Genomic DNA, 13,776 nt, shown 5'->3' with positions numbered 1-13,776 from the left:
TTGGGATGGCGGTTTGTTCTGTAACTTCAGTTCCCTAATGGTCTAAGAAAAATTGTTGATTTTTCAGTTTGTTCAGATTTACTCTTTTATAGGCTGGGAACAAGGACTTTTAAATTCTTTGCATGTCAGAGCTTACAATTGAAGTCCATACATTTTTTATATGTAGAATATTTTCCCAAGATATGTGTTCAGGGTTGAGATAACATAATCCTTCTCATAAGGAAGATTTTTAGTCATCCCTAAACAACACCAATTTCCCCAAGCCGAGTGTAAGGTAATTATATATGACTTTCACTCCCTCTGCTGGGTCACTTCCTTTAACATATTACGGTTGCAGGAGTCAGTATTATCATAATTTTTCCAGAGTAATCCACCTAGAAGCCACTCCTTTCTTTTCCTGAGGGTCTCTAGTGTTAGAGCTCATATTCCTACCAAAGCTGTTTCCTCAAAAAGCTTCTCTATGCTGGGTGTGGTGGCTCATGCCTTTAAGCCTAGTATTTTGGCACTTTGGGAGGCTGGGGTGGGTGGATTGCTTGAGCTCAGGAGTTTGAGAACAGCCTGAGCAAAAGCGAGACACCATCTCTACTAAAAATAGAAAAACTAACCAGGCATCGTAGTCCCAGCTACTTGGGAGGCAAGAGGATGGCTTAAGCCCATGAGTTTGAGGTTGCTGTGAGCTTTGACAACATGGCAGTCTACCCAGCGTGACCAAGTGGGACTCTGTTTAAAAAAAAAAAAGCTTCTGTATGCACTTTCTCAGCAAAGGATGGAACAAGAACGCTACTTCCTTGTGCCATTTCTTAATTCACTACCACACCAGGTGAGGGGTAGCTTATCAGACTTCACAGAAAGATTGGTAATTTTAAAGAAATTCTACCACAGAGAACTTTGCAGATTATATTTCCAACAAAAGTCTGATAACTAGAATCCACAGAAAACTCAAACTAATCAATAAGAAAAGAACAAATAATCTCATTTCTTTGTGGGCAAAAGACTTGAACAGAAACTTCTCTAAAGAAGACAGACGCATGGCCCACAAACACATGAAAAAATGCTCATCGTCTTTAATCATCAGAGAAATGCAAATCAAAACCACTTTGACATATCATCTAACTCCAGTAAGATTAGCCCACATCACAAAATCCCAAGCTACAGATGTTGGTGTGGATGTGGAGAGAAGGGAACACTTCTACCCTGCTGGTGGGAATACAAGTTAATACAGCCTTTTGGAAAAAAGTTTGGGGAATACTCAGGGAACTAAAAATAGACCTACCATTCCATCCTGCAATTCCTCTACTAGGTATATACTCAGATCATCAAAAATCATTTCACAACAAAGACATTTATACCAGAATGTTTATTGCAGCCCAATTCATAATCACCAAGTCATGGAAGCAGCCCCAGTGCCCATTGACCCATCACTGGATTAACAAATTGTGGTATATGTACACCAGGGAAGACTATGAAGCCATAAAAAGGATGAAACTTTATATCTTTTATGTTTACGTGGACAGAACCAAAACATATTCTTTTTAATAAAGTATCTCAAGAATGGAAAAAAGTATCCAATGTATTCAGTACTGTTATGAAACCAATATATGATCACATACACATCTTATAAATAATAAAACACAGCTAGAGTCCAAAAATAAGGAGGGAAGAGAAGGGAGAGGGGAGGGAAGGAAGGAGGGAGGGAGGAAGGAGGGCATTGGGTGGGACCTCACCTATTAGGTACAATGCAATGGTACATTTCAAAACTATTAAGAATAGAATATACATGTCCTACCACAACAAATAAGTGAGGGATGGTTATGTTAATCAGTTTGATGTGGTATACATTCCACATTGTATATCAAATCAGGACATTGTATCCCATAAATGTACATAGTCATGATGTAATAAAAATAAATCCATAAAATAAATTCCAAGGTAGTAACATAATTTTTAAAAAGAAAAATATATACTAAGTATATCTTTCCGATTATCCAACCAAAAGCATCAAAGAATTTAAAGCTTCACTATGACTCTCTTTATAGCTATTCTAAAAAGTAGAATATATTTTTTTATCTTCTCATTCATTGTATTATCAACAGGTATATTGGACCTTCTGTTAGTTCCTGTTCCACCTCCTAAAGTATAAATATGAATCTCTTCCTCCCTTGAGAAACCCAATTGCCTACCCACAGCAATCAGGAAGAGCCCCAGGACACTTTTCCATTATGAAGCAAGAAATTTATCTAATATTGTTATCTGGTTTAAAGACTTTCAGAATTGATCCCCAACCAAAAGTTCTTGGTGGTCTTTGGCATTGCAAGTCTTCAAGAATAATTGATAGCGCTGCCTGAGCACTTCAGAAGCGCACAGCAGCGCTGGTGTGAGTTGCAGGTGTACATGTTCTCCTGTTCTCAGTATGTAGGGGGTAACACACACACACACACACGTATCACCAAGGAACAAACATTAATTCTCAGAAGTAAGCAATCTAACAAGGAAGGGAAGCAAATTTCTAAATGTCCTTTTCCTTTTTATAAGTTTCTTTTTTAATAATGGAAATTAAACATCTTTACTATCCTGGTAGGGGGGCTGTCTCATAGTTTAGACTTTTATTTCTTAACTACATGTTAGCTTAACAAATACACAGTGAAATCTCTGAAATTTATTCAATTGAAAAATTCTTTCCAATTCTTAGACAAGAGCCATTGAGAAGTGTCCAATTTGAGGATGAGGTGGCACTTTCTCAGGTATACATATGTAGTGAAAAAGGGATCAATTATTGACCTTAATTACACTTTACTGAATATGATGTGGAACAGACAAATGTGTGGAAAGAAATAGTTGAGCAGGTAATTAAGTAGAGACAGGCAACTTCATTTTTCTGTAGCAAATGCATTTGTGCTTTTGTAATTCAGTTACACTACACATGAAGTAAAAAAAGGTGGGTGCAAAAAGCTTCAGTTGGAGAAGTCAGCCCATCAGTGCTGTGAGTTGCACAACTGCAGATGCACCGCACTCGTGGTATAGGAGACCAAGAGCATCCCCAGGAGCACAGGGTCATCTATATGGCTTGCAAAGGGAATGAGACTCCCAGAGTTGTGCAGCTAAGCTTTTAGTGGCAGGAGACTTTAGAGCTGTAACAATTTTTAACTTTATTATTATGATTTTGAAACAGAGTCTGATTCTGCTGCTCTAGGGTAGAGTCTCATGGTTGTCACAGCAACCTCAAACTCTTGAGCTCAAGCTATCTTCACGCTTTATCTTCCCCAGTAGCTGGGACTACAGGCACTTGCCACAAGGCTCAGCTAATTTTTCTATTTTTAGCAGAGATAGGGTCTCACTCTTACTCAGGGTAGTCTAGAACTCCTGAGCTCAAGGGATCCATTCACCTTGGCTTCCCAGAGTGTTAGGATTAGAAGCATGAGCCAACATACCTGGAAAATTTTAACTTTAATGTGAATTACTTGTAATTTTACTTCTTCCAGAATCAATATTGCTCTGCACCTGATGCTAAGTGAAGTATCTTTCCCCTGGCTTACTGGTGCTCACACACTGCTGTCATAGTTCTTGCATGCTGTCCTGTGAAAGTTGGCTGGCTTGTCTGTTCCAAGCACAGCGTCTGGCACAAAGGATATGTTCAGTAGATGTTTCCTCAATTAAAAGTAAATTATTCTCCATAAGATACACCCAATTGCCTTGCATTTCCCCCCTAATTTTAATTTGTTGTCAATTCAGTTCACAGAGAATGCTCTGTGCTCCTATTTATTAAATTAAATATCTGCTCGAAGTAGCATATTAAAAATTAAGCTTAGTTAAATCTCAATTTCCTGTGATCATTATATAAGTTGCTCATTGCCACATCTCATTTTAGCTTGGTTCAATGGTTAGATAGCAATTAACATGAATGCTTAATGACCACTTTCCCATTTTGATATATTACCGATGGTACTTACAGTGTAAAGTGTTTCAGGGTTAATTATAAATGCTCACCATTTGCCTATCCTTCTGGCTGATGGTACTTCCTTCACCTAAGAATAGGATGAGTCCTTCAGACCTGTGTAGGAAGGAGACTGGTCGTCAGCAGCTCAGCAGTCACCACTCCTCACTCCTCAGTTCTCCTAACTCACCTACACTGCTTCTATAATATCTACTTAATGTGATCCAAAATCTCAGTGTTTGGTGATAATAAAAAAGAAGATAGTATCATTAGGAGATTGTAAGAGTCCCTTACCCACAGAATTTAAGGAGGTAGGCAGTGGATCTCTCCTTTTTTTATTCCCTCTCTCTCCCTTCCAATTTTCTCCTGTACCCATGCTGCTGCTTTCAAGGCTATGTAAACATTGACTTTTCCAGGAGATGATGCTTTGGCTCTAAAGCAGCTAACAGAGTCAGCAGATGCCTATTATACAGCAAGGAGTTAAGCAAAATATCTATCTCTCTTGCAGTGTGATATGAATGTCCAGATAAAGTTCTTATTAATATAATAAAAAGCTAAAGTCAAGCTCTAGTTAGAGTGCTCTCTCTCTCACATCACACATTCTGCTTCCTTTGTAAATATTTCTGTGCTGTTACTGACAGTTCTGTTACTGACAGTTCAGCAAAATAGTTCAAAAAGATGATTTATACAAGCCAGCTTCAGGAAAGATATCTAAGATCAGGAAGAATTGTCAGTCACCTTTGAGTTAACCAAATACATTTAAAAGTCTAATTATTCGAGATCAGAAAAATGCCAGTGGTTCTTGGCCTTTAAAATTCACTCAAGTAAGTTGTTGCACTGAACTCAGTTCATATCGAAAAAGAAAGTAATCTTCATCTTATGGCTCTTCCGTGCCTGCTTCAGTCACTGCAGTGGAGTGACATCAGAAAGAATCTGAAAAGGACATAAGAAGTCCTCTGCCTTTATAAACACATCTTAGAATGGATACTGATGGTATCATAATTTTGTGGGCCACACTAATATGCTTTCTTTCATGCATGAACTGAGCATTTTATTACAAGTACTAAAGTGATATTTAATTATAGAGTTAAAATTGATAAAAAGTAAATGTAAAAGACTTAGAAGCAGCACATTTGTTTATACTTAATTAAATTGTTTTGGTCATTATGTATCATTTCACTCTTCGTCTTTGAATAAAGATACTTTCATTTACTCTCAGAACACTTCAAGAAATGCAATTAAAAGCTGATGAGTAACCAAGATAATGTATACTGGAAATGTGGAAATATTTACTTTTTATGGAATGCAAATTAGTTGGATATACAGATTTCATAGAAAATAGAGAATTTTCCATAAAAGCTAAAGCAAGGTATTTGAAATAACAAGTACTAATCATTTGTTACTTACTCAAATAATTGTTTTCAAGTTCTCCTTATTGCTTTTCTGTACCTGAAATCAGTAAGTCATTTATATTAGATTGCCAGTCTTTTTAAGAAATCCATTCCATTGAGTAGCTTAGACTTCTTTTCACAAAGGATCTGTTTATCACTTGCCTATTTACATTGCTCAGATGCACTTGAGTATTTTGTCATTTAGACTAATAACTCATCAATCCTTTAGTGCAACCATTCTTTATGTTACTTTTCTTTGTGCTATGAAATGTGCAATTTTGAATCCCTGAAATGTTATAAACCACCAGATTGCTAATTGCTTTGGATGCTGTGAAAAATAATTACTCCACATTATTTTTGATATTTAATTGACAGCATAATGCATTTAACTAAAGACCTGCAATAAACTATTTCTAATTACTGAAGGTGGTGGAGTGGAAAAGTAGGCTATAAAACTGTACAAAGGAAACAATGTTTCTCCATTATTTTAAAAGTCTTTGTTGATGTGACTTTATTTTCAGAGACAAAACATTCCCCCAAATGGAAAGTTCTCGAAAGCTAGAGTTGTGGAATATTTCTACTCATGACATAGTGAGGAATTTTTATTTAATGATTAATTTTGAATAGATTATATTGGTGATAGATGACATATACTAAGTTTATTATACTTGCAATAAATTTTTTCCTTTTTTAGTTGGCAGAACTTTATGAGAGAGATAATCATGGCACTGCCAGAATGACTAATCTTTATCACTGCCCTGGATTCGTTTTATTCTGCTTTTATAGGATATGCAAACTGAATAGCTATGCCAAATTTTAGATGTTGTTAAAATATGTAGTGATTATCAGGAACTGGGTCTGTTCTTGGCTCTTAAGATAAGAACTTGTTATTATAAACTGATACCTGAAAGTAATACTTAGAACCTGGCACAAGGAATGTCCATTGTCTGTAAATGTCACAAAGAGGGGTATATAAGATGTCACAGTCTTTGAAAAGATGTATATCGTCTCCATTGTCTTGTGACCCTGTTACTCTAGGACATTGTTAATAATTGGCATAGTCATCTTTTCCTCTTCCTAATCTTTAGTTAGAAAAGAATCTCTCTGGGTATTTCATTATATAGTTAATTTAATTTTAATTTTGTATGTTTTCCAAAACACAACTAAAACAAGTGACCTGTTTCAGAGACTGTAAATTATTTTCAGAATTTCAGAAATTGAAGAGGGCTAAGAGGAAGGAGAAAATGCTGGGCTGGTGTGAAGCGATAGCTCGCAACCCTCACAGAATTCCCAGCAACACACGGACACCTGAGATCTCAGGGGATTTGGCCGACGCCTCACAGACCTCCACACTGGTGAGTGGGAAGTTATTTTATGTCTTGTGTGTAAATACGAAAAGAGGGAGGGGGATGACCTGCTATATAAGTGTTATTCTTGTTTACTTACGAAGTAAATGTTATTCTTGTTTATTTGCTTTTTTGTATTATTCGTATAGATGCAGTTAAATTAATAGACATTAAAAATCTTCATGTCATGCTAGATTTTAATTCAAATTAAACAACTATTTCTTTCTCTTTCCATTATTTTGGACATTCTTCTTTTCTTATGTTAGTGACTTTAAATAAATATTTAAATTAAAGTTTATATTCTTGGAGTCTGTGTTGTATAACGGAATCAGTAGGAGTTAAGACAAGTACAACTTTTTAAAGAAGATAAACAAGGAGAATCATACCTTCTGTAACTTTATATTTTTTTCTAAAGCTGTCTAAAATAGGATTAAAGGTCATGATTTTTACAACAAATTGTGAATTAAACAAGCACAAAAAATAATTTGAAGATCAAACCGGTAATACATCCTTTCATGTTTTATTTTCTGCTTTACATTTAAATGCTTGGTTTTCAATACCCATTATATTCCAATGATTAGGAATAAAGTAAAAGAGAACACAAAAGGAATTTTAAATGTGCTCCGTTTAGATTTGCCTGCAACATTCTTCATTTTGATTTGAAAAGGAAAAATTCCATTGACTCTCTAACTTTTAAATTCATGTTAGATATCTTTTAATTATTATTTACTATTTTATAAGAACATAAATGTCTTTATTAGCCTGATTTATTAGCTAGTGAACATATAATTAAATACAGGCAAAGAGTCATCTAGGTGTTTCTTTTCATTTCTGGTTTACTTGACAGTTTCTATTACTTGACCATCTTATTCTGTTCAGACTGCTATAACAAAATACCATAAACTGGTGGCTTTTAAACAACAGAAATTTATTTCTGACAGTTCTGGAGGCTGAGCAGTCCAAAATCAAGCTGCTATCTGATTTGGTGGCTGGTGATCTGGTGAGGGTCCACTTTTCTAGTTCACAGATGGCACCTTCTCATGTGTTTGAAGGGACAGTCAACCTCCTTGGGCCTCTATAGGGAACTAATCCCATTCATGAGACCTCCACCCTCTAGACCTAATCACCTCCCAGAGGCCCCTTTTCCTAAGGCCAGCACCTCAAGGGTTAGGATTTGGGGATACGAATTAGAGAGCACAGACATTCAGATGACAGCAGAAATAATGATTGACCCAAATGAGCATCAGTGATTGGATCTCTAGGGAGATTATTTGAAAGAATAGGCTTTCTGCTGACAAATATAGAAATAGGAAGGAGAATTCTGCCTAAATGTCATCCTTTCAGATTATAGGGTGGGCTGAGAGTGTGGAGGGATATGTGCAACACTCTTGGCTATTTCCAGTCCTAGGAAATAGATTCGTTTTGAAATTATCATCTGTGTTATCTCATATCACTCTAAAGTAATCCTTTATAAATGATCATTTTCAGTAAAGCTCCATGGCATGTGTTAACACCACATAAACAGGTGTTCCCAGTCTTTATACATACAGCTGGTTTATGCTCCCTGTCAGCATCATGAAGTAGCCAAATATTTTTAAATTAAAAAATATTTTTGTATGTTTGCTAGAGTAGCTGTAATGCTTAACTAATATTTAACAGAATTATTGATCAAAAACCCTAAGAATCCTTGAGCAAACTTTTGTTCTGGCTTTCTTCCTATAATTGAGTAAAGTAATAATAACTTCATTTAATAGATGTGTACAGTGGCTTAGAGAAATTAACTTTCCCAGAGCCACTTACCTAGTACATAATAAAAGGGTTAATACTAATGGGGCTTCTCAAAGCAAGACTTTTTCTATTACACTTTATTGTCTCACTTGTTTAATGATATTTTTTCCTATTCAAGATTTTGTAGAAAGAAAAAGACAAGATACCAATTTATCAATAATTAAGTCCGTTAATTAAATCTAATGCTGTTATGAGGATAACCTTTAGACACTATAACATAAAACCTCCAAATCTCAGTTTCTTAAAATAGAAAATAAAATATTTCTTTCTCATGGGGTGGTCTAATATGAGTTGGCTAGCTCTTTTTGGAAGTTCACTGCCAAAGGATGACTTAAAGATACAGACTACTTCTACCCTTTGATTCTACCTTCATAAGAACATGGTATCTTAGGTCACCAAGGAAAGGTAAGAGACCATGTGAACCTCATTCCTGGGCCATTATGGAGAAACTTTGAACTGATAGATGTCGGTGCCTGCTGTGGCACCTCTTCACGGCACAAATAAAAACACCTAGGACATCGAATGAAGATACATGCCTGCAAGAGGTGGACCTCCTGTCTGTTCTCTGAAAGCCTCTAGAAACCTCTCTCTTGGCCTTTTATAGAAGCCTCAAACCAAGGAAGTGGGGCCCCACATGCTAGGATCACATGTTCAATGGTTGCTAAGTGCTCCTTCCACCCAGACTTGACTCCCATCCTGTTGCCTACAAATGTTACAAAGTATAACGCTTGCTAACAAGCTACGGGATCTTATCTTATTAATGCATACAGCTGCTTGAGGGCTTGTCTCTAGGCTGCAAAACATCTCCATGCCAGCTAGGAGATTGTCCCCCTCCCAGTGCGATCTTTAAGAGCTGGTGGCTTCTTCTATAAGCCTGGTGCTCAGTCTCCTAGAGATAGACATTCTTTCATTGGTCAAAACCCAATCTTATGGCCTTAAACTGCAAAGGAGGCCTGTAGATATTATCTTCCTAGGTGGCCAAGAAAAGGAGATGAAATTAGTGTGGACTTAGCCCATCTCTGCCACAATCCCTCTTTCTGGTCCCCAAATATTCATTTCATGCTCTATTGACTCACGAAAAGGTATTATGACCTTTCAAGAGTGATAGCTCAAAATTCTTGCAGTCACTGGATTTAATTCAAGTCAATGATTTCTGGTTAGGCTTTTTCCTTATCAAATTATCATGACAATAGTGAATCCCCCACAAACAAATTTTCTGCATTTTACAACACACTTTCAACATATACCTAATGTGCAAGAGAAGACTAGGCAGATAGAAACCACAATAAATAGCTTGTGAAGAGAAAGAATCAGATACACATGGCCGTCACAGGTAAAACGCTCTTGGACAGACGTTATAAAGTCCTCCCAACATATAGGGCAGAGAGGGTCTTTGACAGGCTATGACCCAGTTCCTTGGGATATCTTTCTTATCTGTAGTTATCTCAAGCCTCTGAACATCTCTTCTTAGAAGTTCGTCCTTTTTCATTGTTCTCCTTGTGTATACTTGAAGTCCCCATTATGGGCTACATAGCCTTAATATACTTTTTTTCCTATTTGAGGCCAGGCATGATGGCTCATGCCTGTACTCTCAGCTCTTTGGGAAGCATAGGCAGGAGAATTGCTTGAGCCCAGGAGTTTCAGACCAGTCTGGGTAACATAAGAAGACCCTGTATCTACAAAAAGTAATAATAATAAAAAATAGCTGGAAGGTGGCACACATTTGGAGCCCAGCTACTTGGGAGGCTGAGGCAGGAAGATAGCTTGAGCTTGGGAGTTTGAAGTTATAAGTGAGTTATAATTGTACCACTGCATTCCAATGTGGGTGACAGAGCAAAACACTGTCTTTAAAAGAAAAATAATTTTTTTTTCCTGTTTGAGAATGATTAAAAGATCAACAGTTATTTTAAGTCTTGAATATTCAAGGATCATATTTCTGTACTTTTGTTATTTTAGTGCTGTAGTCCTCTGAGATCTTAGTAGGGTTCAAATGTATTTGCTTCCTGGAAGTCTATGTGCCTAGCAATATTCTTTCTTGGATATGAATAACTTTCTTTTTCTCTCATGTCACTCTCAATTTGGTACTGTCTGGAAAGATAGGTGGAAGGACCATATCTTGAACATGGTCTTTGGCAGAGATATTTTATTCAACAGAGAAATCTCATTGGGTGCTGCCTCTCAATGATCTTATATTTGTCTTGAATCTGTTTACTCAATTGAAAAAAATTTTTGTGCTTTGCCAGTCAATGACTCATCAATGTTGCATCAATTGAGTCAATACCTCATCTATAGCCCACCATTTGGGCTTTAGAAGAAGCCAACTATTTTAGGAAGCCCCAGAAACTTCTGTATTCTTTTTATTTCTCTACATATCTGCCTTCACACTAGCCAGTCATGTTTCTCTTATAATACTTTGCCAACAGTAGCCAGTAATAGTAAACATACCTTAAATGTTTTGTCTTTCAATCTGTTGGAAGTGTTTTCAACCCTGTCGACCCACTGGCTGCCTCTGTAGTTAATTCAAGGTAAAGTTTGTGCCAAAACAATGCAGGTAAATGGTTTTCTACCTTTGAAATCAACTTTCTTCCTTTCCATTGCCCAAGTATTAAAGAAATGCTGCACATTGTAGATTTTTATTATGGTAGTGTGGACTTTGGCTATATATTTCTATATTTGGATAGTACACAACGCAGGGTATAACCAGAAAAGCAGAAACCACATCAGCAATTTCAGCAGGAATAATATAATGTAAAAATTATTTAATCTGGTATTTGAAGACTAAAAAGTCAAAAACACACGCAAGTGTCATAGCTGGAAGAAGTAAAAACTTTCCATATGGCACTTCTCAATTTTTGTATGTTCAGTGGGGTTGATGGGGTTGGTGCGGTAAAGATAGTTCAGAGAATGTAGAAAAACTTAGAAACTGGGATCAAATTCCACTGCTGACATAAAGAAGCATTGCTGGAACAATATCGACAGAAACAGGCTAAACTAGGACGTCCTTTCTCTCTCCTCCTGACGTCTAGTTGTCTTCAACACTAGCATTTTTGGACTTAGCCCTTAGCCGAGAGGCTAATGGGAAAGAAGAAATCATATTTTTTTTCTTTTTATTTATTTTTATTTTTTGTAGGTGGGCAATTTTATTTATTAAATCATGAACACATAGATCATGTATACATTAATGCATTTATGGGTACAATGTGCTGATTTCACATAGAATTAGGAATATTTACATCACACTGGTTAATATATACCTCATCTCATTTACTTAATTTTTGTGTTAAGACATTTACACTCTATAGTAATAGATGTGACGTGTACCCTTGCATTATGCACCACAGGTATCATCCCACCATTCACCCTTGATCTGATCTCTCCCCTCCCCTTCCATCCCTCTCTCTTCCCTCCTTTATCCTGGCCCATAGTTGTGATCTCTTCTTCATGTGAAAGTGTGAGTGATTGTAAATTGGTCATAACAGTACTGAGTACATTGGATAGTTTTTCTTCCATTCTTGAGATACTTTACTAAGTAGGATATCTTCCAGCTCCATCCATGTAAATGTAAAGGAGGTAAAGTCTCCATCTTTTTTAAGATTGCATAATATTCCATGGCATATACCACAATTTATTAATCCATTCATGGGTCGATGGGCATTTGGGCTTCTTCCATGACTTGGCTATTATGAATTGAGCTGCAGTGAACAATCTGGTGCAATTATCTTTGTTATAAAGTGATTTTTGGTCTTTTGGATATGCACCTAGTAGAGGAATTGCAGGATCAAACGGCAGGTCTACTTTTAGAACCCTGAGTATTCTCCATACTTCTTTCCAAAAGGGACATATTAGAGGCCCTTAACAAATAAATTCAGAAGTTTGTTTGCTTTTGTTCATAAGTCAGTCTGATATAGATAATTTGACTCTCCAAAAAAGAATACAGGAATCTCATGCTGCTCTTACATTTAAAAATATGGCCACTAAGTTTTTCAGAGAAGAGAGAGTGTGAGTAGGTGATCATGGAACTACATGGTGAGGTTTAGAAGATCTTGGGGAGGGGGGAGTGAAGGGGAGGGGAGAGGGATGGGTGGGTGGAGGGAGGGTGATTGGTGGGATGACCTCTATGGTTTATTTTACAAGGGTACACAATTTTACTTCTTAAAAGCAAAACCAAAAACACCTTATACTGACTATACCCTTTAGCAGTTTACTAAATCAAATCTGAATTTCAGTATCAAATGTAAAATGATAGTAAAGTACATTATAAGAATCAGAAATAAGAAGGAGAGCGATTTTATAAGGATTAGAGTGAAAAAAAATCTATGGAAGTCAAAACAGGGAGATTAAGAAAAGGTCATTTTAGTGGTCAGTAGTAACTTTAGAGAAAATTACCCTGCTGTCATCAATGATGAGTTTTTTGAAGTTATAAATAGACTGTAGTTAGGTAGAAAAGAAGAAAAAAGTGTCACTGTGTGTTTGGTAGAGGCAATGTGCCACTTCCAAACATCTTTATCTGCTCAGAGCACATTTTCTATCCTGCATAACGGGCCAGGAGGGGATTCTTGCTGCTCTAGAAAAGACTCAAGAGGAGAGGCTCGATAAAGAAGCCCTCAAGGGAAGGAATGTAATATATACATGAAACTCAAATAAAAAATAATGTGTAATCAGACGTGTGTGTACAAAACTTCAAAGCAGTCTTTATGTCTGTTATTTCTTTACAGCTGACAAACACCGAGGTGCAGACAATGCTGATTTAATTATCTAAACAGGTAGAGAAGTAGAGGCATTGTTAAGAGGTTTGAGAATTCATTCCAGATCAGAAGGATACAGGTGTCCTAATTTGTAGCTTATTCATACACCACACCTATTATGAGAAATCGATACTGTTGTTTGCATGATACAATTGAAAATAACTCAGAAAGGCCTTATAGCTAGCCCTAGAAGCAAGCAAGAGGCATTAATGAACTTGGGTTCTGTCTAATTTTAAATCACAAGGTATTTCCAATTTGCTATAAACTATCTCTAGAAATAAGACAATATTCACTGATAATACATAAGACAAACTTTCAACTACTGAACCGAATACTTTCTTACACAGTCTGGTATTTATTAATAAAACAAGCAACTAAAAATATTCATGTTTAATTTTGTCACAATCCTTTTTTTTCAAAATATAAAAGTTGTGCTAAAAATTGAAGTTCCATACTTATTAAACTTACAAAAAATCAGGAATGAAATTAAGTGCTTTTATTTTGATACTTATAAGTATATAAATAGATTTTACATTTTAGTTGAGGAATCTTGTGATCGTCACTTTCCTTGGTGG

General features: G+C 36.3%; 1 protein-coding gene across 1 annotated transcript in view; it reads left to right on the top strand.

Annotated features, from left to right (window-relative positions):
* The window catches only part of LOC100944423 (E3 ubiquitin-protein ligase MARCH1), an 851,823-nt gene that overhangs the window by 489,182 nt on the left and 348,865 nt on the right, over positions 1–13,776 (top strand). Inside the window, exon 3 of the mRNA XM_003794700.3 lies at positions 6,529–6,677. Coding sequence (XP_003794748.1) covers positions 6,567–6,677 — 111 coding nt within the window. The 5' untranslated portion in view covers positions 6,529–6,566. The remainder of the gene's footprint in view (positions 1–6,528; positions 6,678–13,776) is intronic.

Source organism: Otolemur garnettii, unplaced genomic scaffold (genome assembly GCF_000181295.1).
Source record: "Otolemur garnettii isolate 467f Iridium unplaced genomic scaffold, OtoGar3 scaffold00085, whole genome shotgun sequence".
Classification (NCBI taxonomy): Eukaryota; Metazoa; Chordata; class Mammalia; order Primates; family Galagidae; genus Otolemur; species Otolemur garnettii.
Note: the sequence above shows the minus strand (reverse complement) of the source record. Positions and strands in the feature narration are given on the sequence as shown.